General features: G+C 42.7%; 1 protein-coding gene across 1 annotated transcript; it reads left to right on the forward strand.

Annotated features, from left to right (window-relative positions):
• Positions 1–2691: 2691 nt before the first annotated feature.
• On the forward strand, positions 2692–23030 carry fignl2 (fidgetin like 2). The gene is made up of 3 exons (XM_054794211.1): positions 2692–2837; positions 4073–4213; positions 17729–23030. Exons 2-3 carry the CDS (start codon positions 4189–4191, stop codon positions 19771–19773), a joined length of 2070 nt encoding a protein of 689 aa, XP_054650186.1. The 5' UTR covers positions 2692–2837; positions 4073–4188; the 3' UTR covers positions 19774–23030.
• The last annotated feature ends 3870 nt before the right edge of the window (positions 23031–26900 follow it).

Below are 26900 nucleotides of genomic sequence, written 5' to 3' on the forward strand. Positions count from 1 at the left end.
GCGCTTCAACAGCGGTGACTAATTTATTTCATTAATTACCTTACATTTTTAGGGTATTTAAGACATATGTATCATGGCAAGCTCTGCTCTCTTTTATGATGACAGACAGCAGCACAGTGTAGCTCCCCAGAGTCTGTCACTCCTTTATAACTTTATTCTGACCTGAACACATCAACAGCAGTGCAATTCAAACACCACGTATGTATTTCCAACTCTAAACAAACTAAATAAACGTCTCTCGTCCATTCGTCATTGCAACGACACTTCCCTGCGAGATGCATTCAGGGACACTCCGAAAGTCACACCAACGTCTTTATTATGCGTGTATGTGTGGTCCAAATCGGGTCACCAGCACGGTTCCCGCGGGTACCAGGTGGCCCCTAAGGACCACATGAGTCACTTGCCAGCCTGTTCTAAAGATAGCTCAAATACTGTAGTACCACTTACCTCCATCGAATTTTTTGGGGGTCGCTATTCTTGTTTAAATCACACTTACATGTAAACTGGAAAAGACAACATATTTTTAAAAAATGTACAAAAAAAAGACTGTTTTAGTAGTGCCCATTCTCTTTTGTTCCACTAAGTTATTATGTGATTAAACGTAGCTCCCAATTATGACGCGAGATGGGCACATGAATGCATCAGTGCAGCCGAGGAGCTTTGAGAATTGTTGTCGTAACACGGACCTTGTTTTTGATGTTCAACTAACAGTGTGCGTCTACAAACGTGAGTAACCTGGTTATTTCTCATTCATTCAATGCTAGACGCTGTTCGCACTGTAATATTGTACAAGCATCCAGTTGATGAGCTGGTCACTCACTGCTGAGCTAAGTTAGCCTCGTCAGCATTGCCACCAATTCACAATATTGTTAGCAAGCTATTTCAATGTGTTTAGTGCACTGCTGATAGTTGAGATGTTATGTTGCTGTGCATTTGTGGATACGTCTAAGGAGGGGCGGTCGCAGTGTATGACTGGCCAATCACAGAGCGTGAAAATGCGTTATCCGTAACGGATACTCGTCTACGAGTATCCGGTTCATCCCTAATCGCGAGTCCATCGTTTTCAGCAGGTTTTTAAATCCGTTTTTTCCACTGTTGCAACAGGGAACATATCTTTAGCAATGTGATAGGACACCTCTTTATAATAGCATACCACTTTGCTTTTCCTGTCATGAGGAATGCAACGGCCCATTTCACTTAAACACTATTAGCAATGGGGCTGTTTTTTTTCCCGATTCACCTCACAAGGCCAGCTAGCCGACCCACAGTAAGATCAGCGTTTTTGTCTCCTGTGATTGGTTGATGTCTGAAAGCCGATGCCTAACACTTAAAGTGCAAAGAAAGGAGACAGACAAGGTGTTGTTCATCGTATATATATACAGTGTACATATATATATATAAATATATACATATACATATATATTACATATAAGTCAGCCTGGTAAAGGGTTTGTTTACCCCTTCCACTGGAAGTCTTACAAACCAATGTTTATGAGTGTGTGGTGAGTGAATGTTATTTATTGTGTTGGCCATGGAGTGGTCTATAGATGATGTAATTGAAGCTAAAGGGTTAACTGCTTTAGTAGCAATGGTATTCATCCCCAATTCTGTAATACAACATATTGTTACATTTCATTTTGTATATTATTGATGGTTTGTATAATTGTGACGTGATAGTGGTGTTATTAAGAGATGGATTGGGCCGCTTAAGTCCGCACTGAAGGGCCCAGGTATGAAATCCACAGCCTGCCACTGGCTATTAGTATCCCTGGGAGGAACTTCAGATTTATAAAATATGTATATACAGTGAGGGAAATAAAAATGTTTTCCCTGCTGATTTTGTAAGTGTACCCCTCAAAGATATGAACAGCACTGAACTTTTACAGTAGGTTGACTGGAACCGAGCGAGACAGAATGTAAAAAAAAAAATCCAGAAAAATAATAATAATTTTATGTACACAAAACGTTATCCGTAATTAATTATTTCTTGTTTCTTTTTCCTTTTCATTGAGAATCTTTGGGACGTGCTAGAGAAGATGCGCAGTGGTCGCAGATATCTTGGCAAAAAAAATCATGGCAACTCTGCACAGAAATAAATGTTGTGAGATTGCAGAAGCTTGTGACAACAATGCCATAGCGAATGCTTGCCATAATCAAAACTAAAGATGGTCCAACCAAGTATTAGCGTGCGTGACCTTATTTTGGCCAGGCACTGTACTTATGAAGCTACAAAGTTTGTTTATGAGTTGTAATTACTGGAACAATGTTTTGCTATGAAGTAATTCTTGATCATTTCCAAGTACTGTCCTTAACACTGGTCATCATCTATAAACCAGAGAAGAAATAAGAGATTGTATCTGTTGCTTTTCTAACCACTCATCTTTTCTTTCCAACTTGTCCTCGCCATTTTCCTCACACTTCTTCTATCCTCACAGTGTCCAAGCTTCAGTGCACCACAGAGCAGATTGGTCATTCCCCCTCTCACCCTGCTGCCCTCCCCTCACTTCCCTCTCTCCTTTTCCTCTCTCTCCCTCTGGCCCTCTTGGTTAAATACTTTTAGCATAAAGAGAGAGGAGGGGGATGGGAGATCCATGGGGGAGGGGAGTGTTCACTCTCTTGTCACTGGCCAGAGATGGAGCGAGAGAGAGAGAGAGAGAGAGAGAGAGAGAGAGAGAGAGAGAGAGGAAGGGAGGCAGAATGAGTGTGGAGTTGTGTCCCATATGTGGGGGAAAAGCAAAGCAGCACATACTGCAAGCACTGGTCTGGTCTGGTGTGCTCTGCTCTGGGGATTAACATAGTGCTTTCACATCTGATGGAGGACATGCAGGCATGAATAGGTAAGGGTATTCCTTCTTGAGCTCTCTGTGCTGGTCTGCTGTCATTGCTGTTTGACTTTATTCCACTGGCTGGTATGAGGAAGGAAGCAACCAGGAGCTTTGCACTTCTCTCTATGTTTTCCTGTGCACAGGCAAGGCTTTGTTTCTTTTTTGATGGAAGCTGTAGTTTGGTTGCCAAAGTTTAGGAAGGTGTTGTGATAAAAGTTGTCTGTCAGAACGGAGGGAGTGTTATTCCGACGTGTTCAGGGACCGCCGTATGGTCATTGCATAATTTCACTTCCATGTAAATGACACATGAGTGAATGGACTCTGGCCACCTGGCGTGTTGCACTTGTTTATTTATTTCTAGAGTAGTTACATGCAAAAGTTACTAATTGTCAATGTTGTCAACAGTTAAATAAAAGTTATATAATATTATACTGAATTCATATATTCCGTGCATGATTTTTTTGGCATGTGACATTTTATATTTCATTCTGTAAAGACTTCAAATTGTCTTTGATTTAGATTTTAAAATAGTGGGAAAAACAAAGCAATCTCAACATTTACATACGCTACAAATGCTCACATTTGTGGTGTCTTTATTAGTGAGAGTATCCAGCTAGTAAAATCCTTGTTTTAACCTTTCAGATTTGCTTGCAGCGGTGTCTCAATCAGGATAAAAGAAGTGAAACCGCAGGATTAAAAAGTTGAATTTGTACATGACTATAATCTTACATTTATATACTTTAAATTTAAAACTTTATTTTTGCTTCATTAAAAAAAACTGATTTATCACTTGATTCATTTGATAAAATTCTGTGTATACAAGTATATGCCATCAGTCTTTTTCACTCAATGAATGTGTAACCTTGTGATTAAAGGAAACATTTTGCTCAGCATTTTGCATTGTAGCTCCAAAAGTGTTTGGTCTCCAAAGAATGCAGTCTTTATTGCCCCAGTGCACAGAGCAGTGGTATGCAGTGAAGTCTTTTTGTGAGGCAGATTTAGAAAGCCTTCTTTAGAGGGTGGACGCAGCTTCACAATCAGCTTAATGCCTGACTATAATGAATACCCTTGTGTGCGTCAGTTTGCCAGTTTGTATATGGTCAGTAATTCTGTTCTAGAGAATATTCTGCTTTGCGTGACTGTTAATTTTAGTGTTTGTGCAAAAGAGTTAATTGTAATGTTTGACCAGACATTGTGCAGCAGCCTGCAACTGTCTAACCTCTCTTGTCTTTCTATGTCCCTTGCAGGGCTTTTGTGTTGTCCGTGCAAGAGCATGCCAGTGATGGACTACAGCCCAACGGACATTAACCGTCGCTGGCATTCACAAAACAGCATTCCTCTTTACTAAGACCAGCTCCACAGAATGCTGAGTCCTATTGTCCCCTATAGTGAGTACTTTGCACCTTTCTTTCTCTTGAATCCTTCTGCATGTCACAACAAACACGCCAAGTCAGGCTTTAGTTGGACTTTGCCTCAATCAATGAACCTCCTTCTCTCGACATTCTCTTCTGTCAGTTGTGAACAGAAGGGAAAAGACAACTTAACTGGATAGAAAATGTCCAACATTCGTGCACTAGACACCAGGCTTTTTCCCTGACATGCTAAACCTCAAGCCTGAATGTTTCATCACCAAGCGGAAGACACGGATGGGGGAAGGATGGTGGACAGAGAGAGCTTGATGGTTTAAGCAGCAGAAACCATTCAGTGTCATTTTACCAAGACACTTCAGGACTTAGCACCACACACGCTGTCTCCTGGTCTCCCTCCTTTTCCCACCACTCTCTTTTCTCCATTCAATGCTGACCTAATAACTGACATGTCCAATTTTGGCAATCATCCACTGCCTCCTCTTTTGCACCCCATCACCGGGCTTCATTTGAGTCCAGTGCGCTGGCTTCCAAAACAGTATTGTTTTGCAGCCAGCATGGGGCTGCCTTCATGGCCTCGGCCTCAAGAGCTCTTTTTTTCTTTTAACTCGCCTCAAAGGAGCTTTATCAGCATGACAGCTACAAGACAAGAGGGAGAAGCCAAACATAATGGTTCATTTAAAAAGTATTACCTAATAATGAATGTTACAAGACTGATAGTTTTTTTTCGCTTGCTTGCATAAAATGCACGTTATAAGCAAGAATGCGGCATATATGTGGGTGTGTGAGAAAACTTGACATAGAAGTCCCAATTTCCGAGGCTTTGTTTGCTTTTTGTAAATTTCCCCTCCAAAAATAGTCAGGGCAGTTTTTTTGTGATACAATTCGTCAGATTAGGAGAATTTAGAATGACCCTAAAACCGTTAATTTGCAGGGCCACGTGTGCTGCTTCCCATGAAGGCGTGTTTTACTGGTTATTCCATCAGCTCCCTGCAAACTTCTAGACCATATTGACCGAATACCCACCCCACTGCTGAAGAGGACAGCAAGTCAAAGAATGTCACAAAATGTTGGTTAAATAGTTAGCATGCCATGAAGCAAGACACTACTTCCTGCTTGCTCTCTTGTGTCACGATTAGTTGGATTGCATCTACTCTGTCGAGTTTCTCGTGTTCATGTTTTGAAGGTCAGATTAGTTTTAGAACAGCATGCAAGTGTGTGTGTGTCAATGTAGACAATGGGATTGTAGGAGTACACGCAGCAGTGTTAGATAGTCAGTCACATTGTTTACTCTTAGACCAGTGACACACAAACACACCCCTGCACTTGCTGGTGACACTGCAGCTTTCTCTGTTTTAGTTAAAGACTGTAGCCAGAATTTTGCTAGCACAAATCTGGCAGTGAGGGGCTTTGCGTATGTGCAGGACATGTGAAGACTCTCACCTCAATGATGGAATTCCGTTTGGGGGAATGGAGAGCTTTTCCCTTTCCCAACATGATACCTCAGATTGCAGGCACTTCTGCTCCAGTACATAGTCCAGTCCCAGTGTACAGACACACCCGTGATGACTCAGTGGCTATTATTATGTATCATCGTAGTCTGGACATCCGGTCTTTTGCCCGTCTCTGGCCAGTCCGTAGGACTTCAAGCTGGGGTGAGCAGCCATGGCAGGACCTTAGAAGAAACCTGAGAGAGATTCCAGGGGCCATGGATACTCCTGGAGGGATTTGGTGCAAAGAATCTGTAATCTGCACTTCAAACAAACTCTTAAATCAGTCCCAGGCCACCAACCCAGGAGTGCCCTAACTCTTGTTGCTGGGGGCCCCCGCTGGTGTAGCGATACCTTTTTTCTTTTAAAAGTGCACACACACACAAACGGAGGAGCTGACCACTCTCTCTTGCTCCGTTTTTATGTTTGCGGCAAGTGTCTTCCTGAATGACTCTGTTTAAGTCATGGAGTAGCTTGTATTGAAGAAAGAAGTAGTACATCTCTGGAGGAGTACGTTGGAGGGCCACACCAGTGCCCATCCCTATTGTAGGCAGAGTGGCATGAGTGATTTGGCGACGGGGCCTATAAGGCCCTTGAGTAAACACAGAGCTGGTTAAAGTGTGTGTGAATAGGAGAAGGGATCATTAGTGTGGGGTGTGAATGGGCTCTAATTAGCCCCCAGTCTGTGTGTCTATGTGTGTATATATGTTCACATGTCTCTGCCCACAAAAACAGGAGGTTAGAGACCCGAGGCCCTGTGAGTCCAGCAGCCCTCTGCTCTTTCTCTCTAAGGGTTCATCAGCTCATTAAGGAGACCCCTGCTCCTGTTAAGGGCCCAATTAAGAAGCGGGGAGGTGAGGCTCATTTGGATGGTAACACTTCACTAGATTCCTGAGGCTGCAGAATTCACAGCTTTCACACCACTGCAACTAATTAGTAAATGACTATACTTGAGAAATAATCTACTTTCATCATTACGCCATTAGTTGTTTGCTTTGCAGCTCTCATAAACCGCCAGTAGGACTGAGGTCTGTTGATCCAAGTGTCCAATGTTTGTTTGTGTCTGCGCTGACGGAAAACGATAAATCGCTTATGTGCAAAGATCATAAAATGGGATCAAACAGGGGCCAAATATGCAACATGCTCACTGAAAGCGCAGGGAAAAAGGGAAGGAGGTAGAAAAGCAGAAATGGAGATAGAAGGAGATTGCAAGGAGAATAGGGAGAAATTTGGCAAGAGAGACAGATGGAAGGAGTGATTGGTCATCACGGGGCCTTAGGACAGCTGTTCTTTGATATATTAGTGGACACAATGACCCAAAGCCTGCCTGCAGTCACAGAAAATAGGGACCCTGTTTTTCTTGAAGGGGAGGGTGGAGCGGACAGGCTTTCGCCATTTGTGGATGTACGTTAGCAGGCGCGGGGGATGGGGGAGTTGTTTCTAAAATTACAAGCATGAAGTGACGCATCCAGCAATTATTCTGCAGGCTTTTTAGTTTTGGAAAGTGCGGTGAAAGGGGCTGTAAATTGAGTACGCTCGCAGATGGGGGAATTTGCTTTTTGCTGCACCGCCATTAGCAATTCTAAACAGGTTTGTCAATTAATCAATGTTAAGCAAGTGCCATCAAGCAGTTTGGGTGTAGCTCCACCCCACACTGCAAAAAAATGTTAGTGACAGAGAATATTTGACTCGTCCCATTAGATTGGAGAATATTTTCACATGGAATTTTTCAGCAGTTGATGCCATATTGCATTTTATTTTGTAAGATGAACAATTTTAATTTGGATCAGCACTGAATTAGACAGAAACCCCAGTCCGCTGCAGATTTGTCAGTAGACCAAAAAGTCGGAATAATCTTACATTGTTAACAAAAAAACATCCTGATCCTTGCCTTTTTCCAGAGTTTCTTCATAATTTTATGACTTCTTCCTTGACCCATACACCTCAAACTTTTCTAGCAATGATAAAGTAGCACGTTTTTACATCATCATGTTAATGAACAAAAAATAAATAAATCAAACTGTCTTTCTGATATATGTACTAGCAGCAACTAACCCCAGAAAGAGGAAGGCACATAAAAAGTGACAGACACACAAAAAGTCATCCCTCAATACCACTACAGGAGATGTGGTCCTTCCTCCTGGGACCAGAGCGCTGAGGCGTATTTGAAAAGGCCTGCGTCTGCTTGGGCGCAGGGCAGCAGGTGTGAAAACTCCTCACCAGGGCTCCCGCACTCTTGTGTTATTACATCTTTTTAGGAGCATGAAAGAGGGAGCAGATGAGCCAGTGGGAGTGACTGGCGAAGCGGGAGTGTGGGATTGTGTTTGATTGATAGCAGCCCTGTGACTAACGCTTGGATTTATAATAATATTCCTGCACGGTGGGAAATTATACACGGCTGATAAATTGTGATCCCTGTTGTTTGGTGTCCACATTATCTCTGTCTTAAAGCAGTTTGGCAAACGCCTCAAGGACTGACCTCATACTTCCTTAAACATATTTTTGGCAACAGGCCACATGATCCCACAGGTTATTCAGCATCTGCAGGGGTGAAATTGTCTGCATGCACAATATATGGAAGAAATTCATCATCCCTGTTCAGAGCAAACTGAGCAGAAGCTGATAAAATGTGTTTTTTATGCCAAAGTGAGAGAACACCCAGAGACAATTTTCCAGCGTCTCCACCTGCCACACTGAAATGTAGCCGGCCTCTCAGATTGGTGTTTTTATGACAGGCCAGGTAGTGAGCAGCGGCAGAATGGCCTCAGCCTAGTGAGAATGTCCTCCTTGATATTAGTATCATAAATCACAGTGAACTGGAGAACACGGGACTTGTGAGGACTCCAGACTCCACAACAAATCAAGATAGAAAACTCTGATAAATAACAGATTCTCAAGCATGAAGTTTAAACTCTACCGTCTCATTGTTTATAGGGTTGTATTGGCCATTTGATGTTGGAAGAGATGTGGGAAGAAAGAGATCATTTGCTTGTAAAAGTCATGGATGGATTGCTGAAATGACTAGGGGTGTCCTGATACAACTTTTTCACTCCCGATATTGCAGCCTTGAATATCGGCCAATACCGACAGAGAACAACAGTCAGCAACAGAATAGCCACAAAGTAGTGGCAGCTATGGATAATATAGCGAGGTTCTAGGTGTTCAGTGAAGCATTTAAGTTTGACATTAGTCACCACCGACAGGGGCTCACTCTGTTACAGCTAATGACTTTTTGCGAGTTTCCCATGTGATGCGGCTTCATATGCGTGATGAGGTTGGTCATATTAAACTTGTGTATGACATTTTTACTGCCACACGGCTGACATCGCCCCCCCTTAGGCCTGTCCCGATAACATTAATAATAATAATAATAAGTCGATAATTGTCTTACAAATTATTGTCGAGAATCGATATTATTGACAAAATTTTTTGAGACAATTTTTTTCAATTATATGGCATAATAATGACAGTACATTGTATCTTTCATTTCTGAAGAGTATTTAGCATTGTAATTGGAATGTCAAGCACTTTTAAATGAAATGAAACAGATTAAATGAAACAAACAACATTATAAATTAAACAAACAAAAAAAGACAAAAAAACTAAATGAAAATAAAATGGACTGTGTATCTGTTAAGAAATAAACAGTCCAACACACACGCAGTTATGTAGTGTATTGTTAGACTAATGTAGGGGGGTCATATTGGAGCTAGACCTCATATCTGTGGTGGCATAGTAAAATGCAATGTTTCTGATGTCCTTTAACATGTCTTCTTTCACTCGGTTACACAGTTCAGCAACTGCTGTTTGTGACATGTTGTACATGTACGTTCTCCCAGGCAATTCGTACTGTCTGTCAAACATTTTTAACATTTCCCAAAATGTTGCATTTCTTTTGCAATGTAGCGAGTGACACTGACTGACTGTCGGGATGAAGGTTCCTTTCCACCTCCCTTTTAGGTGTGCATACAATTTGGTCGTATTCCCCGGCTTCCTCGTCACTACTTTCAAACAAATGTGACATCTCAGTTCTTCGTTCTTCATGCGCTCACCTTGTTCATTCTGTTTAAAACTGAAATATTCCCACTAGGGGTGTAATGGTTCACATGGATGTAATGAACCGTTTCGGTTCTATATGTTCGGTTCAGTCCACTTGCGTACCTTTTCGGTTATATGTGATCTAAGAGCTTCACGTGGACCTAAAGTCCTGGGCGAGTTTCCGCACGGACCCCTGTGAGTGTCGGACACTACTGAGTGATGGGGAGGAGGAGGTGTTTGTATAAATATAACTGACAACAAAAATAGCTCATAAGACTTAAATTGTTTGGCAGTACAATGCTATAGCTATTCATGTAAGAACTTAAGTGATTTTGGTTATTATCAAAAAAAACATGGAAGTTTAAGATATCAGCTCTTAAATTCAACTCTTATGAGCTACAGTATATATATTATCAACATTATATTTGTAATAAACTGAAGAAACAAGGGTGGTGTCATCATTTTTTCCATGACTGTATATGATTAAAGTTCTTGAACCTCGCTACGAAAAGTTCTACCAGCACTTTATGAAAAAGCTAAAAGTGATGTCGTCAACGAGCTATCACATGTGTCCGTTATTTCACTTGGACACATGGTTGGACTTCTGTTTTGCAACAGAGAGCTATTTAAATGTAACTGTCCGTTACATTTCATTACAATGTTTAAACAATTGTTTAAACACAACAGTTTATTTTAGTATTATTTTTTTTATTTAAAAAAACTCATGAGTCCAATTTATTTGAAATATCACTCAAATGGGTCGCTTTTATTTATTTTTAAAAAGTTCAAAAATTAACCGAACCGAAAATACATGTTAGTGTACTGTTACACCCCTAATTCCCACACTGGGGATGTGACATTGCCTTAGAAACCATCGTTCTTGTGCCGTCATTCATGACAGCGTATGCTGGCTCACGAGGCTAATTTGCTGCTAGCCAATGTAGCCCCGCCTCCACGTACAGGGACAAAGAGGGGAGGAGACGACAGGAGGGTCCACTGTGTCCGTTCATTCCACTGTGGCACCAATGTACACAGACAGCTGCAGAGTGAACCCTCTTGTCATTCAGCCTGAAAGAGAGAGACGAGGAATACAAACATGAATGCATGCACATGTCAATTTATTGAGGCAGGCAAAAATGATTAACGTCATTTTTTTTAATAGTTCGATTTATCGATTATCATGACAGGCCTACCCCTGCTCCTTGCTACTTTGTTAGCACGCTAGCAAACACCGTTGTTGTGACTAAATGGGCTCTATCCTGTCACTGCTGGATAGACGTGCTAGGGCGGAATCAGGAATCGACTGCTTATGTCAAAGTGCCAATATCGGAGATTTGAGATGCAGGCCGATATAATCCGATATTGTTTTTTTGGCCCCAGGACATCCCTAGAATGTCAGATGCCGCTTTCTAGCCTTCTCTCGACTTGCTGTCTGTCATTCCTCTAAATGTCAGCTAACGATTGTAACTTGCCATTACAACTCTGCAGGACGACAATATCTTGTAACATTAATGAAGGCATCATCATTAGTGGCGGAAAAGTGTAATTCCCCGTGAGCAATACTGTGAAAATGCTGACTGTTAAAGAAATGAATGTATAGGTTAATCTTTGCAAGGTGAGCAACATTCAAACGTTATGAAAAATGTTTTAATAACTTCATAGCGATGTGGCAACATCAGCACAAAGAATTTAGGGATTCTTGCACACATATGATTGCATGACGGACTGGGGATGTTGGTAGGTTTCTATTGTTTGCGCTTAGGGCTGATGCTGAACACTGAAAGAAGGCCTGATTGAATTGATCCACGGCTCTCTTGTTTACAAGCAGCCTCTTCACAATCGCAACAGTTTAATAGCACACTCCCAGAAGGCTTGTTGCATCCGTGTCTGTTTTGTTCTGCAGGTCAGGAAAAACAAAAGTGCTGGGAAGGGAACCTCAAGGGAGCAGTGAAACAGCACCGAAACCCTCCATCTCTGGGCTTTCTTCCAAGATAGCATTTCCCTCAGCAAGACCTTATTTCGTAGGAAAACACGACACATACATATCAGTAAGAGGGATAGCAATTTAGGTTCTCTTACAACAGGAGACATTCAAGAAACCATAAATGAACCTAACACACTCCCCCGGAGACGTAAGTAGTCTAATTTTAATGCCAGACCCTCCTCAGAGCTTGTTTTAGCTGAAGTGAACTGTGCCGCTGTCTTCATCATGCGCTCCTACAAAAGGATGTAGCTCAAACAGGTCCCTCAATAAATCCCAGCCGCACACAAAAGCTCTCAGTGGACTGCTGCTGAATAGATTAATAAGATTTCCATAATTAGAAAGGCCTCTGACAATAAGATCCTTCAGCCTTTGTCTCAGGGCCAACCGGATTGTCCGAGCTGCGCACGTCTGCTGGATGGTCGTCCACCACAATGGCCACACAGACAGTAAGGCGGTCAGCAGTGGAACATCTGTCCCTCCTGGGAGCGTGAACACTCACACTGTGGGAAGTTTAATGTGCATATCCGCAAAGTGTTTATCAATCTCCATGCAGCCGATATGCAAAAAGGACTGCATGTTCAAACACTAATGTTTACTTTGTTGCAGCCAGTCACAAGCGAGTTCTGTATTAAGGTTCGTAGTAACTTATTTCTGATGAATTAATATAATTGTTGAATTATAGGGTGTATCAGAGCTGCTGAAATAATTTGTTTTTATTCACAATTCTTCCTCGATTATGTACTATTACACCATTATTGATGGTATTAGCAGTGCATGTGTTTTAAAGTAGAAAGCATTACAGTTGTCCCTCGTTTATCACGGTTAGTTGGTTCCGGACTTGACTGCGATAAGTGTATTTCCGCCAAGTAGGATTCAATATTAATAAACTGAATATTTTCATAGCTAGAGCATATAAAACATGTTTATGACCTTCTAAATACTTTTTTTTTTACCATTTTATACCCTGTAGACAAGAAATAACATCCCTATTGTTACCATTACACTCCTATTATTCTTTGTTTACAATACATTGTTCAACACTGATGCGCAGGTTACAGGATCGCTCCAGGGACATAAGAGACGGCTGCTCTTTGTTGCTTATAGCAAGCTACTGAGCTAACTAGTTAGCCTCCAATTTATTTGTTCTAAACTTAAGAAAGTGTTTCAAACAGAACGGGGAAGAAGGACAAAGTAAGATGCCAAAAACATCACATGACTAACAATAGGCATAGTAAACCCCAAAACAGCAATCATTTATTAATTCATTCATTTTTGAAAAAAACACGATAGAGTGAGAAAGCAATGTTCAAACCGCAATGTAGCGAGGGACGACTGTATTTTCATTATGTTCTCGCCTCAAATCTAATGATTGCACCACTGCTGAGAGAATGTGCACATTGTCCTGATTTACAGACTTCTAATCTAAGCCTTCTTCCTGCCCGTTCATTGCATTAATCTGCATGACAGCTCTAAAGTGTAGATTAGAGTTTGTACAGTCCAATACGAAGTGTTGCTGTAAACCCCAACACGCTGAACTGTGTCACGTAAGAAAGTGTGTACATACAAAACCAACTAGTTTGAAAAATTCTTTCTCAGTTTTTACAGTTCTTTGGGTGTGGGACAGCTCTCCAGCAGTGATGTGCGATACCACTGATTTTGTTTCCGATCCGATACTGAGCAAAATTCGGGCTGGTATTGGTGATACAGATCCAATACCGATACTTTATAAATGTGTAAAATTTCAAAAGTGGCATATTTCATATTATGGCATAAAGAATACAAAACATTTAATGAATTAATGTATTTTAAAAATATTTATTGAAATACATAATTAATTTAATAATTCATTTAAGCAACTTATGTATTTATTTCAAACCCCAAAGTGTATTGAGGTAGCAGGGTGAAGCTAATATCTAACAACAGAAAAACATACGACTAGATCATATAAAATATGTGAAAACAATCAAAAAGAAAATAAGTAAAATAATAAAACCATTAAAATTAATGATCAATTATTAAGAGCTACTATAAGAATTAAAACTTTATTCACAATTCTCACATGGCTGTGTTTACGATCCGTCATTGTTTCAACAGACAAACGTTTCAGGCAAACACTCAAATGACTGAAGTATCAAAAGTATCGATATTTTGATTTGAGAATCGATTTTAGAGCATAAAGAGCTGATATCGGAAGTATCGATATTTCCGTATCGAGCGGCACATTACTACGCTCCAGCACATTGGTCGGGGGGTAATGTGAAAGGAGTCCATTCTGCAGTACGCTGATGATGGAGTGGACAGCAGTTAGCCCGCCTGAATGAGTCCTCTAATGTCCGCTCTGGCCCGCTTAGAGGACGTAGTGCCTGCTGTCCACTTTCCCCTCCCTCGCTCCCTCCTTTCTTTCACCCCTCCCTCCCTTCTGCAGGTTTTATGAGCTCCCCTGGGCTCTCATCCATCTCTGTCACACACAGACCCTATTACAGGGGCTGCTCACAAACTGGTTGGGCTGCAGATGGGAAGGGCCTGCAGGATATGGTTTCTGCAGCCTGGACAAAGACAGTCAGTCCACAAAAATATCTGGTCATCGGGGTGTCGACTAGTCTGTGTCTCGGGCTTGCTTGTAAAAATCTAAAAGCATGAGAGGTTCTGGTCAGTCTTGGCCATGGTGGGTGTGTGGCACTGTGTGTTGCGGCTGAAAGCTTAAAGGAAGTACTTGAACTAGTTTGGCCATTGGGAACTTAAGGCAGTGGATTTGAATATGAAGGACCTGGTAATCCAATGGCCATCTGGTCTGCTGGTCTCATCTGACTGAATAAATAACGTGCATAATCTGAAAACACACAGGGGAGGTTTGGAAAGAGGCTAAAGAAGGAGGCCAAAGTTTAGCAGTGCTGCGGATATAGTGAGATTTGATTTAAATGGCAATAAGTAGCCCGGCTGCGCATAAACAGACAGCCATGAATAATGAATCATCAGGCATCTACTGAAGAGAGCGCAGTCAGGGCAGCGGTGGCGGCTTTTGCGATATTCGTTTTTACCTCCCTCTCTCTGACTGGAGTCGTCTCCACCTCAGGCTAATTCGAGACAGTTCAATAATGCCAAACTATGTGTGGAATGTCAAGCTAGTGCCTCAGCATGAGGTAGCGCAAGTCTTTATGAAATACTTCTTTCTTAGACCATCATGAAAACATTTACAAGTAGGCATGCACACTATACTTAATAGTGTCGTTAGAGAATGGGTCTCGAGAGAATGGACGTCATTGTTGACCTTAAATTTACATGGCACCTTGAGAGTGTACGCTTGTGCCACACTTTTCAGGTGTGCTGCCAGTTGAATATTGTTCCGGAAAATAACACACTTGTGGTAAACGTAGAGGAGCCATTGATTAAAATCATATTTTTTCCGCTGTCCTCTTTCCAGTCAAGTGCTCTGTGCATGATCAATCAGGCCTACGCTGGTGCTGAAGTCAGCCACAAGAACACTTTCCCAATGTTCCATGGGAGCCTCTGCTGATGAATAGCACACTATGCTGCAATCCCAAACCCAACCCCCACCTGGCTCTCTCTGTTTCTCACTCTCTCTACACCACTGTCCAAGAGCACACACAAACACCCTCCCTCCATTCCCTCTGTCCAGCCAGCCCAGGGGCCTGTGGTACTCTGGTGTACGGTGGGTGGGTGGATTGGTGGGTGGTAAATGGGGGTGGAGGGCAGAGAGAGCAGGCATTCAGAGCAACATGCACACAGAGATAACAATAGGTCCTCTGGGAGACCTGCAGATGCTCGCAGTATAGGGGGAATAGTAGTGGGATCTTATCAGTGCCCCAACATACGCTGGGAAAACTGCACAACAACACAAACAGCCTGCATATCTGCTTTCACCTCCTTTTTTCTCTTGTTGGCAGTTTCTCTTCCTCCCTCCACCTTCCTTTCCCTCTGAGTCAAGTCTGTCACCATACAGGGCAGTGGCATTGGAAAAGGGCAAAATAAATCATATGAAGGCATTTTGTGAAAACCTAAGATATTAATGAAATATCGGACTGATATTTAGTGATGGCCCTGTTCTTTACATTTTACCCTTTATGGAAATGTTAGCATTCATGGAAATGTTAAAAGTCGTACAGAGAAGAGCAAGAAAACCATTTCAGTTCACATGCATTTCAATTCCTCAAGACAGTGATATACCACAGTGAGGAATAAGATAGCTCACATTTTAACAATACAATTACAAACTAGTTTATTATTATTTATTATTATCATTACTAGTGTAAAACAAAGCACACAATACTCTATGATAATAAATAACATGTATCATATATTTAAATAAATGTAATGTGTGAAATAGTTTTTGAGTCGACAAGCCTCTATTATAGGGGTGTTGCGATCACGTGATTAAAATGTGATGAGCTTTCTCATTTGGAGTGACATCGTGACAACAGGGCAGCCACACGCCGACCAGACTGTGATCTATGGTATTGCTATTGTGAATGATAATACAGTAATATAGAAGTGGCAGGGTGTGAGGCATTATTGGAAGCCCACATTAAGTACTTTAGGCACACCTTGCAATCCCACCTACCTTAGTATTCACAGCGTCAGCATCATGCATCCATCCATTTTCTATTAGGGTCATTATGGGGGTACAGTATGCTGGAGACTCTGTGCTAACTTCGAGCGACAAGCGGGGTACACCCTGGACTGGTCGCCAGCCAATCGCAGGTCACATATAGACAAACATTGATTCACACTCACATTCATACCTATGGACAATTTAGAGTCGCCAATTAACCTAACATGCATGTTTTTGGAATGTGGGAGGAAACCGGAGTACCCGGAGAAAACCCACGCACACATGGGAGAACATGCAAACTCCACACAGAGATGCCCAAGGGAGATTCACACCCAGGTCCTCCCGATCTCCTGACTGTGTGGCCAACATGCTAACCACTAGACCACCGTGCGGCGCGTCAGCATCAGTGTAGCTGTTTTTTCCATTGGCGTTAAACAGCTGCTTGCTACTTGTTGATGTTGAAGCAGAAGCTGTAGTAATTCCAAATTTGATCAACTTTACTTAAAGATTTGTCCGATCAACCCACATAGATGTTTGGACCTCAATCCCCGAATGCTTCTCTTGACACTCTTGTGTTTTGCTAAGCGCCAGCTTTCAAGCACCAGTTCCATTTCATAACACATCACATACATAGAAGAGACCTGTGCAATGCACACCTGAAAGCTGTAAAAAAAACTCTCCACAAAGCAACGCAGCTCCAACATCCAACATCATCCAGAAGGCAGAGCTTGGATACACTCGCCTTCCTGGCAAAACACGCATAGGTGTCCAAAGTGTGGCACAGAGGCCATCTGTGGAACGTTGCTCATTGCAGAACTAAATCCAGCAAAAATTCAGCAAAAGTGGAAAAATAGATCAAAAAGGCATAATGTAAGTAGAAACATCTAAACTGTTGATATTAATAACTAATAAAAACACAAAGATTTGTCTTTAAATATATGTATAATGATTTTTATTATACCTTTTTTGTTTAATTATAACTATGAAAGGACAGCCCTGACATAAATAGACAAAGACAAGTAGGAGAAAAACAATGGCATTTATTATTATTATTTATTATTATTATCCATTATCATAACATTTATTTGGTCTCAAAAAAAGGTTGACAATAATATCTTTGAGCATCAATTTATGGTACCATAAACATTTCAAAACACACCTGCATTGTTTTTTGACTTGGTTAAATAAAAACGTTTGTTTGTACAGTCATATTTTTTCATTGTACTTTTATTAAAATTCATGTTAAAACCTCATCTCATTTTGTAGGCCCAATCTCATGCATTGTCTCGTCTCATGAGTTAGATGTCTTGTGACACCCCTACTGTATGACAAGACAAGACTATTATGCTGCTGTATCTCCTACCAGGGTGGGAGTTGTGCCTTATTACTTTTACTGGCTCTGCAAATTTCTTACATTTTCGTACAGCATTGTAATCACTACTTTTTTCTCACAGGCTTATTAAAGATGCACTGGAACCCAGAGCATGCCCAGCCCCTCAGCCAGTGGCCTGAGCAGCACCTGGACGTCTCCTCCACAACCTCCTCTCCGGCACACAAGTCGGAATTCTACTCCGGCCGCAGCCGCAACTCCTACAACTACTCTTGGGCCAATGATGACATCTCTGCCCTCACAGCTTCCAATCTGCTGAAGCGCTATGCAGAAAAGTACTCTGGTGGGCTGGACTCACCGTATGACCGGCCACCTGCTGTGGGCTCCTACCCAGAGCCAGGGGCCTTTGCGGGCCTCAACGGGCAGAAAACTGACCTAGAGCCCTGGCCGCTGACACACAGCGCTGATGCCTCTTATTCCCTCGTCCCCCCTGGAGTCCATGATACCCTCTCTGCTTCCAAGGCTGTATCCACGACTGCAGGCCCTCCTGCGATTAGCAGCGTGTCGGTGGTAAACAGCAACCTCTCAGACTCTGGCTACAGCGGCAGCAGCTCGTGCAGTGGATCTGGCGAATATCCCTCCGGCTACAACGGCACCTATCTCACCTCAGGATACTGTCCACAACCCAGTGCAGCACTTCCTCCTGCTTCCCTCCACGCTATTCAATCCACCCCCACACTTGTACCCAGCTATAGCCCTACTGCACCTGTCTATAGCTACCCCCCCAGCACGTACCCGCCACAGTCCAGCCTTGCCCCCAATTATAGCCATCCTTCTGCAACATACTTGCCCTCAGGTCTGCCTGCACCAACTCCCATTCCCCCCAGGCAAGCAGTGGTGGGAGGAAGCTATAGTTACCAGAGCAACAACATTGGCACAACTGAGTCTGGGGGGACATTAAAAAGAAAAGCTTTTGAGATGAGTGTAGAAGAGGATGAGGGCGGTGATAGTGCACGTTACAGGAAATATAACTATGAACCATTGAAGGTGAGAGAGAACTCCCCATATAGTGTGAATGACAAAACAGAGTGCAGAGGAAACAGCTTCAGCAGTTCAGCAAGCAGCACAGATCCAAAAAATTTTAAGCCCAGTAATCCCTCCTCTCAACCCCTGGTTTCTCCTCCGTATGGGCCAGCCGGAGAGTACAGCCCTCCAGCTGGCATGACAGGAGACAGTGCAGTGACGGAGCAAGCCTTCACTCAACAGCAGCACCGCTCTCAGGCCCACAAACGTTCTTCATTGTGTGGTCCAACTGTTGAGACTCTGAAGAGTCCAGAGCCCAGTATGTTGGACCTTATTAATGGGGAGATTTTGGACTGCAGCCCAGCCCTCAGCTGGGGTGAGTTGGCCGGGCTCACCCACGTCAAAGCTGCCCTGGAAGAGGACCTACTGTGGCCTGTGTTGAGGCCGAGCCCAGTGATGCACCCACCAAGAACCATTCTGCTGTTTGGCCCCCGGGGAGGGGGTAAGACCACATTGACCCGTTCTTTGGCTTCACAAATCGGAGCCTCCCTCTACAAGCTGAGCGGAGCCATGCTGGCCTCTAAAGGGAAGGTAGAAGCGGAACACATTCTGGGGTCTGTGTTTCAGGTGGCGGGGTCACGGCAGCCATCAGTGGTGCTCGTCAGCCAACTGGAAGCCATGGAGGACGAAGAGGGGCTGAGACAGACACTGCACACCTTCTTAGAGAAAGCCCAAGTGGCCACTGGTTTGGTGATTGTCGTTTGTTCCACCGGCAGGCCCGATCTGCTGCAAGATGCAGTCCATCGCAGCTTTGCCAAGCGCTACCACGTTGGCCTGCCAGATGCAGGCATGCGCAGGCAGGTGCTGCTGCAGGCACTCTCGCCTCAGGGTTACAGTCTGACCGAGAGGGAGCTGAGCGCTGTGCTGCAGCGCACTGAAGGCTACTCCGTGTGGGAGCTACTGCAGCTCAGCCAACAGGCGCTCTCCTCGGCATCAGCCCCCACTGGTGCCATGCACGGCATCCCTGCCACCTCCAAACCCCCAGCCTTCACAGACTTTGAGAATGCCTTCTGCAAAATGCGCCCACACAGCACCACAAAAGAACTAGACACTTGTATAGAGTGGAGCAAGATGTATAGCCACTGACAAAGCAGCCAAGCACGCACTGTACTCGGACTGCTCATGTCACCCGGTCTTCGCTTTGATACAGCAAGCCTTTGTTTTCTTATTACAAATCACGCAACCAAGACATGAGAGCTGACATATTCACTTTACCGACATAAGCATGCCAAGTGTGCTGTTTTTGTTTGGCTACGAATATCCACAATGTTTTGTTTTTCCCAAAGAAAATAAATGTGAACTAACCGTGATGAGTGACGTAGTGAATACATGGTTTGGCTAATGGGAGAATCAGATAGCTATTTGGACCCTCTCTTGTTTAGCCTTGGTCCAGGACAAAATCAATTGTCAGTTGCTAGGTGACGTGGTCCAAAATAATGGATAATCAGGGTTTGGAAAATCCCGCATTTTTCTGCTACTCTCAGGATCCTATTTATTGCCAGTCCACTTCCATGCACACTACTGCTAACGTTCCATCTTTACTTTGGGATCAGCAACATTTCGGCAAACCAGTTTTCTTTGACCAAAAACATGACAAACCAAATCAGCTGTTGTGCTGTTCTATTGTTCTAATCAGACTGGAGCTCCAAGTCACAATGCTACAGTAGCTGCTCGCCAAATACTAAACAGTTACTCCATGCTACTCTGAAGGTTCATTTCATTTACATGTATTCAATCTTTTCATGCCTGTCGACGTTTGATCGTAACAAGTACTTCATGTGTCTCGTCATTGATGCACCCCTTTAACACTCACACTTCAAACTGTTACAATATTTGCTTTATTCCACTTGGACTGGTGTCCTTGACCTCCACATACTGTACAATAAACGGCGCTCACTTTCCTCAGTGACTGCAGAAAACCTTACAGTGAGCCCATCTGCACACCAAACACGTCTTTGTCTATTTCACACACTGCTTTTTCTTTTTGTAGTATGTTAGTCTCATTTGAAATGCTCAGGAAGAATTTCTTTACCTCAGAATTAAGAAATAAAGAATGTATGTAATCTTAGGGTCTTAGTGGATGATGGCGCAGAGCGAGGTAAAGAAAGCGAGGAGAAACCTGACAGTCTGGTGATATATATATGCTCTGCAGCTGGGCTTTTACCTCGGGAGAGAAACTTGAATAATGGTACAAGAGTAACATTGAATGTAATTCAGGTATTTCAAAGAATATTTGATGCCATAAATCCATGTATTATTATATATGAATATATAAATGTTTTTTATGTTCTTTTGCGTTTATTTTTATTGTAGTTTCTGGTGGAATGATGATTGTCTTCAAGAAATGCTATATAGAATACGGAACATCCTTTTTGCTGGACAAGCTCCTAGTTTTGCGTGATGAAGGGTTTACATATCCTTGGGTGTGTAGTGTTTGATGCTGTTAACAGTATAAATGTAACACAAATTCATATGCTTCAGTTGAAAGTCAAAACGCAAGCATGATTATCGAGAACGTTCAGGGTAACAATTTCTAGTGTGCATGTTTTCGAAAAATTCTATATGTAGATAAGGCAAATTCTAGTTCTGTTGCAACAAGCTGAAAAAAAATTGACTTCAAGTACATACAATATACTGTATGGACAGAAGTACAAAAGGACATGCCACACAATCCAATACATAATGAATTGAATTCTCCATCCATTCAAAGCATTTTGACAATTGTATCCTTCCACCTTAATGGGAACAGTCTGAGTAAGGCCCTTTTCTGTCTCCCAGTGCACAAAGCAAGGTCTATAAAGTTAATAAATAAATGTATGGATTTAGTGTGGAAGAACTTGCATAGCGGGTGCATGGTGGCTTAGTAGTTAGCATGTTGACCTCACAGTCAGGACATTGAGCTTTTGAATTTCAGTTGGAGCATCTCTTTGTGGAGCTTTCATGTTGTCCCCATGCATTTGTGGGTTTTCTCTGAGTACTCTGGCTTCCTCCCACATCCCCAAAACAAGCATGTTAGGTTAATTGTAGACTCTAAATTGTCTGTAGTTGTAAGTGTCAATGGCTGGCTGGCTATATGTGGCAAGTAGTCCAGGGTGTACACGGCCTTTCGCCTGTAGCCAGTTTGGATAGGTTGCAGCTCACGCGTGACCCTAATGAGGACAAGCGGTATACAAAATTAATGAATGAAATTGCACAGGCCAATCAAACACCTTTGGCATGAACTAGATTAGAAGAAAGATTGTTAGCCACTGTCTCACAAACAAATGTCACACACACACAAAATCTTGAAGCTTCACTTTCACTTCCTGATGTCTGAATACTAGTATCCATGTAGCATATTAGACCACCATGGTCCTGATGATGTAATATTCCTCCCCGTCTCTTCCCAATCTCATCAGATTGGATCGCCTCCAGCCACACGGACCAGTGGCCATGTGGTGTCGTGTCTCCCCCACTCCCCTCCTTTCCTGATAGTGATTCCTCTGAATTGGAAGTGGTCTGATTGATGTCCGGCACAGTACAGCCTTTTCTATCCAGCTGGTGGCTTCAGTCATGCCATAGCATATGATCAATCAGTAGCACCCTGCACCCCCCCCCCCCCACCACCACCACCACCACCACCACACACACGCACGCACACACACACACACACCCCAAAGCCCCCCGTGCATCCTGACAGACTGAAAGCTCATTACTAACCAGCTCAGCCTGCATTCATTAAGTATTCATCATGACTTGTAACTCGTAACAAGACTAGTTTGTCCAGCAAAAAAATGTTTTTAATTTTTTTACACTTTGTTTTGCTCTGTAACATTGTTCTTGGTTATTGTACAATTTCTGTAACAATTTCTACCTCATTTTTTTTGCGGCATATTGTACATGAAAGTATTTATTTCATGTCTTTTGTTGATGTCTGTTTTGGAAATGTTCTTGAACTGTAATGGTCTACCTCAGAAAAGACTGTATTTTAAGAGAAGAGTATCACACAATATTAAACAGAATTTGTCAATATTGCATTGTGCTAATTGTTTTGTTTATTTCTATGTTTTGTGCTCTACCTCGTGTAGTCTGCCATGACCTCCAGTGCGAAGGTCAACACGGCATTTTTTAGTACAGTAACTGCTTAATCGTTTAAACACACAAGACTGAATCATGATGTTTTTCATTTTCTCAACCATCAGCCGAGCGGTACAGTCAAGCAGGTCCATAACAAACACAGGAAAGGTCTACAAGTGCAAACACAAAGCTCTGTGGGTATTAAGGACATAACAAAGACTAGTGCCCCCATACATCTATGTCTTTTTATGTGTCTTGCACGGTCCACAAGAGTAACAAAAGTGGTGCTAGCACACACCCCCCCCGAGGCTTCAAAGCCAGCACCAGAGCACCGAGGTCCTTCAAACTCGTCACTGTCTGTAAACAACTGCACGTCCCAGCGGCTGGCTCTGCGCTATTTCTGGCCTTTTCCTGACATCTCTCAAAGACTACAAACTAACAGAGCACAAGTAAATGGGAATGTGGCTAAGTTAAACTTTAGTTGAAACAGGATCCATGCCCTCCCACAACCTTCCAAAGTTCAAACATCTGTGACTCAATCCCAGCAGAGCGGTGCTGCGCCTGTTGATGACAGAGTAATTAATTCTCTAATAATGATGCATAGTTGTGTTATAAGCATAGCCTTCCTCAGCGGCTGCCCTTCATCCTCTGATGAAGGGTAATGGTTTGTGCAGCTGCTAAACATTTATTTTCTATCTTTGGCTGTCACAAACTCAATAACATCATCTGCGCAATGACATCACCTTGTGAAACTGGCTTTGAGGAAATGTGACTTTGGAACAGAAGTTGCATCATGAACACACGTATCTAATAATAAAACAATGTTGCAATGCGTTTGAAATGGCATCACCCTTACCCTATAACTATAAAACATGTCTTACATAAACCTTAAAGTGCTCATGACACGACACACTAAAAAAGTTTTTTAAAAACACAACAATAAAATTGAAGTACTCACTTAATAAAACATTTTTGTCATACTGCTGTGATAAATAAACAACTATAAAATCGGAATGAAATGAAGTGGTGATTTTGATTCAAACACATGCAGCCATAAACTCCCAGCAAAGCCAAGAAAGTGACTGACTGACAACAATACGCTGAATGCGCTGGCTTGGGCATGTGTACCGCATGGAAGACGGTCGCATCCCAAAGGACATTCTGTGTGGCGAGCTAGCCTGGGGGCACCGTCCAATAGGCCGCCCAGCATTACGCCTCAAGGATGTCTGCAAAAGAGACATGAAGCTGACAGACATTGACCCAAACAGTTGGGAACTAGTGGCTGCTGATCGCAGCTTCTGGCGCCGCACTGTGCATGAGAGGGACAGGAGGGGTGAGGGGAAGAGGAACCTTCAGCTGGAAAGCAAGAGAGAACGAAGGAAACAGAGACAGTAGAGCCAGGCCTCTGCACAGCCATCCGACTTTGTGTGCCACACCTGCGGCAGAGACTGTAATGCCGGAATCGGACTGCTGAGCCACACCGGATGCTGCTCTCAAACAGTCTGATTATTGACCAACCGGGGCGCTACCATTGTCTATCGAGACAGAAGGATGCCAGAACATGTTTTTTGACTGTCAGTAAGTGACACTGACAGCTGCAAAATAAAAGACCAGTGAGCAGTAATCGCTGCTTATTGAGCCCTGGAATGAACCCCCATACTATTATTCTAAAATTCCTAGAATAGATATAGTCAAAAAATGAATTTACTTACTAAAACTGACAGATTGCCTGCAAGAGGCTAGACGAGTGACAGCAATCCATGTTTTGCTAATAATTCAGGTTGACAACACTTGCTTGGGTGACACCGCCAACGAGGTGCAAACCATGAACCAGCCATGATTGCACGTGAATAAAGAGACATATTAACAACAGTAATAACATTCACTAATATTGTGTTGTGGGGAGTGTGATATGTTTTACTGGCAGTGATAGCCACTGAAAACTATCAGACTACTGTAATCTTTCTACACTGCACAGAGCTGAAGATGAGAGATGACTGTTGTTTAGCAAGCAAGTTTCCCTGAAAAGCTATATTATGATTATAAGATTCGTACTGACTAAAAACGCCCCTTTGGATTTATTGTTGCACGCTACAACAGATACCACATTAGCCGCCTAGCTAGCGCATAACAACAAGCCAGATAGGAATTAGCACCGCATTAGCCGCCAGCACGAGGTTGCCTTCTATGCAGCACATTAGCAGGAGAAATGTAGATTGACTTACTGCCACGTTGGTACGCTTTTCCACTGTCAAACGTCTTGTGGGTTTTTGACGTTTTATTTCCAGCCGCGGGGCAGTATCAAAACATTTGTCCCACGAAGTTTGCCAATCATCTGACGAGGCGAATGCTACCTTTTAGAAGTGTGAACAAGCTTACTCCATCTTCTCGAATGTTCCAGCAAAAGCATTCAACACAACAAGCGTTGTGTTAAACAAAAAGAATTATATATTTTTTCTGTTTTATTTTTTTAGAATTCCGTTTTTTTTACATTTTACACTTATTTTTACCAGCATATAGTGTGTGGTTTTTGGGTTACTGAATAAAATGTCCATTAACTAAATGAAAAAATCCTTACATTTATTAATGCAATACATCATTGGCTAATTCTGCTCAGTAATTTAGAAATGGATATAGCCTGCCTAAATTTTCTAATGGGATGTCAGCCTAAAGAAGATTTTGTCATCACTGACGCAATTCCAATTGCATTGTAAATTTTGTTTACACATTTGGAGGAGATGCGGCAAACAGCGCTCTTATTTTGAGGGTCGGACGTGTGTTCTGTGTGTGTTGAGAATGTCTGTTTACGTTTAAGATGAGCTGGGTGCAAGAAAAAATGTACCTCTCGTCTTTTTTCACTCAGAACCTGCATGATATCAGCGGGCTTTGTGAAACCCTCCTTACATTAAAGCGGTAAAACACAACACTGTGTAATCACTCAGCCTGATACCCACACACAGCCGCACTAGCATGCTCTGCTAAACTAAACTAACACCGCTGGCTTCCATTTACACTGCGTAAGAGCAGTTTCTCCAAAATTTTGCCGGTGTTTTAGGACGCCATTTTGACATGTTTAGTAGTTCGGGAGGGCGTGGCTGTCCGCCGGCCTGCCGGAGCCCTGTTTCTGGTTGGGATTTCCCCCCTGCGGCCCCTTGCTGGTCTTCCCAGGGGGGAGGGTTCTGTGCGCTGGCTCTTGGGGGGCTGGTCTTTGTGCTGCCTGCCCCTGTGTGCCCGGTGGCTTTCTGGCGGTGGGGGTTTGGCCTGGCTATGTGGGGCGTGGCTTGCTGGGTGGAGGGAGGAAGCCCCTCTCCTTTCATGCATTCTCAGTGACAATTACACGCTCACACACTCACGCACCTTTATATATATGAAGACTTGCACACATACAGAGATACCTGTACACACATACATATGCACACTCACAGTACTTACATACTTCCCCACATAACTCACTGAGTTAATCAGGTTGTTATTATGTTGTTGGTTTTATTACAGTGACAGTGATGTCGGCAATATGATTATAGTTTTTACAACTGTGTGGATTACAGTTATTGTCATTCTGTTCACTATCACAGTTAATAACCACATTTAATCATTTCATTACCACCATTACTACTAAAATGCATGACTGTTTCAATGCAGTATTATCATTGTGGTTGTTGATCTTATTTTGTCCTCTCCGTCATGGTCTTTATAGCCGTCACAGACATGTGCTGATGTAGTCCTGTTTGTTTCTGTTGTCTTGGAATTGTTGTCACAATTGTTGTTGCTGCTGTTGTCCTTGTCCCTCTCTTTTTTGTCGCCCTCTTATCCCTGCACCCCTTCACTGTTTTATTTTTTCTTCTTTTCTATCCCCTCCTGCTCCGGTCCGGCCGCTCCAAATTTGCATAAAAACAATACATCAAAGTCAAATAAATTCTGTATAACAGGGGAAGTGTATCTCACACTTTCCCCTGGCAGAGCAAAACTGTTGAGCATGTGAGGGCATTTAGATCAACAATACTATCTGCCCTAATGGCTGGACAGGACAAGAGAGAGAGGAAAAAACATGTATTTGATAAGGAAATGTGCAAATTCAGTGATTTTTAACTAAGATAATGTTAAAAAAAAAAACCCAATTGGAATTATATAGAAAACAAATTTATAATACAGTTTAA

The sequence above is a fragment of the Dunckerocampus dactyliophorus genome, chromosome 1, assembly GCF_027744805.1.
Source record: "Dunckerocampus dactyliophorus isolate RoL2022-P2 chromosome 1, RoL_Ddac_1.1, whole genome shotgun sequence".
Taxonomy (NCBI): Eukaryota; Metazoa; Chordata; class Actinopteri; order Syngnathiformes; family Syngnathidae; genus Dunckerocampus; species Dunckerocampus dactyliophorus.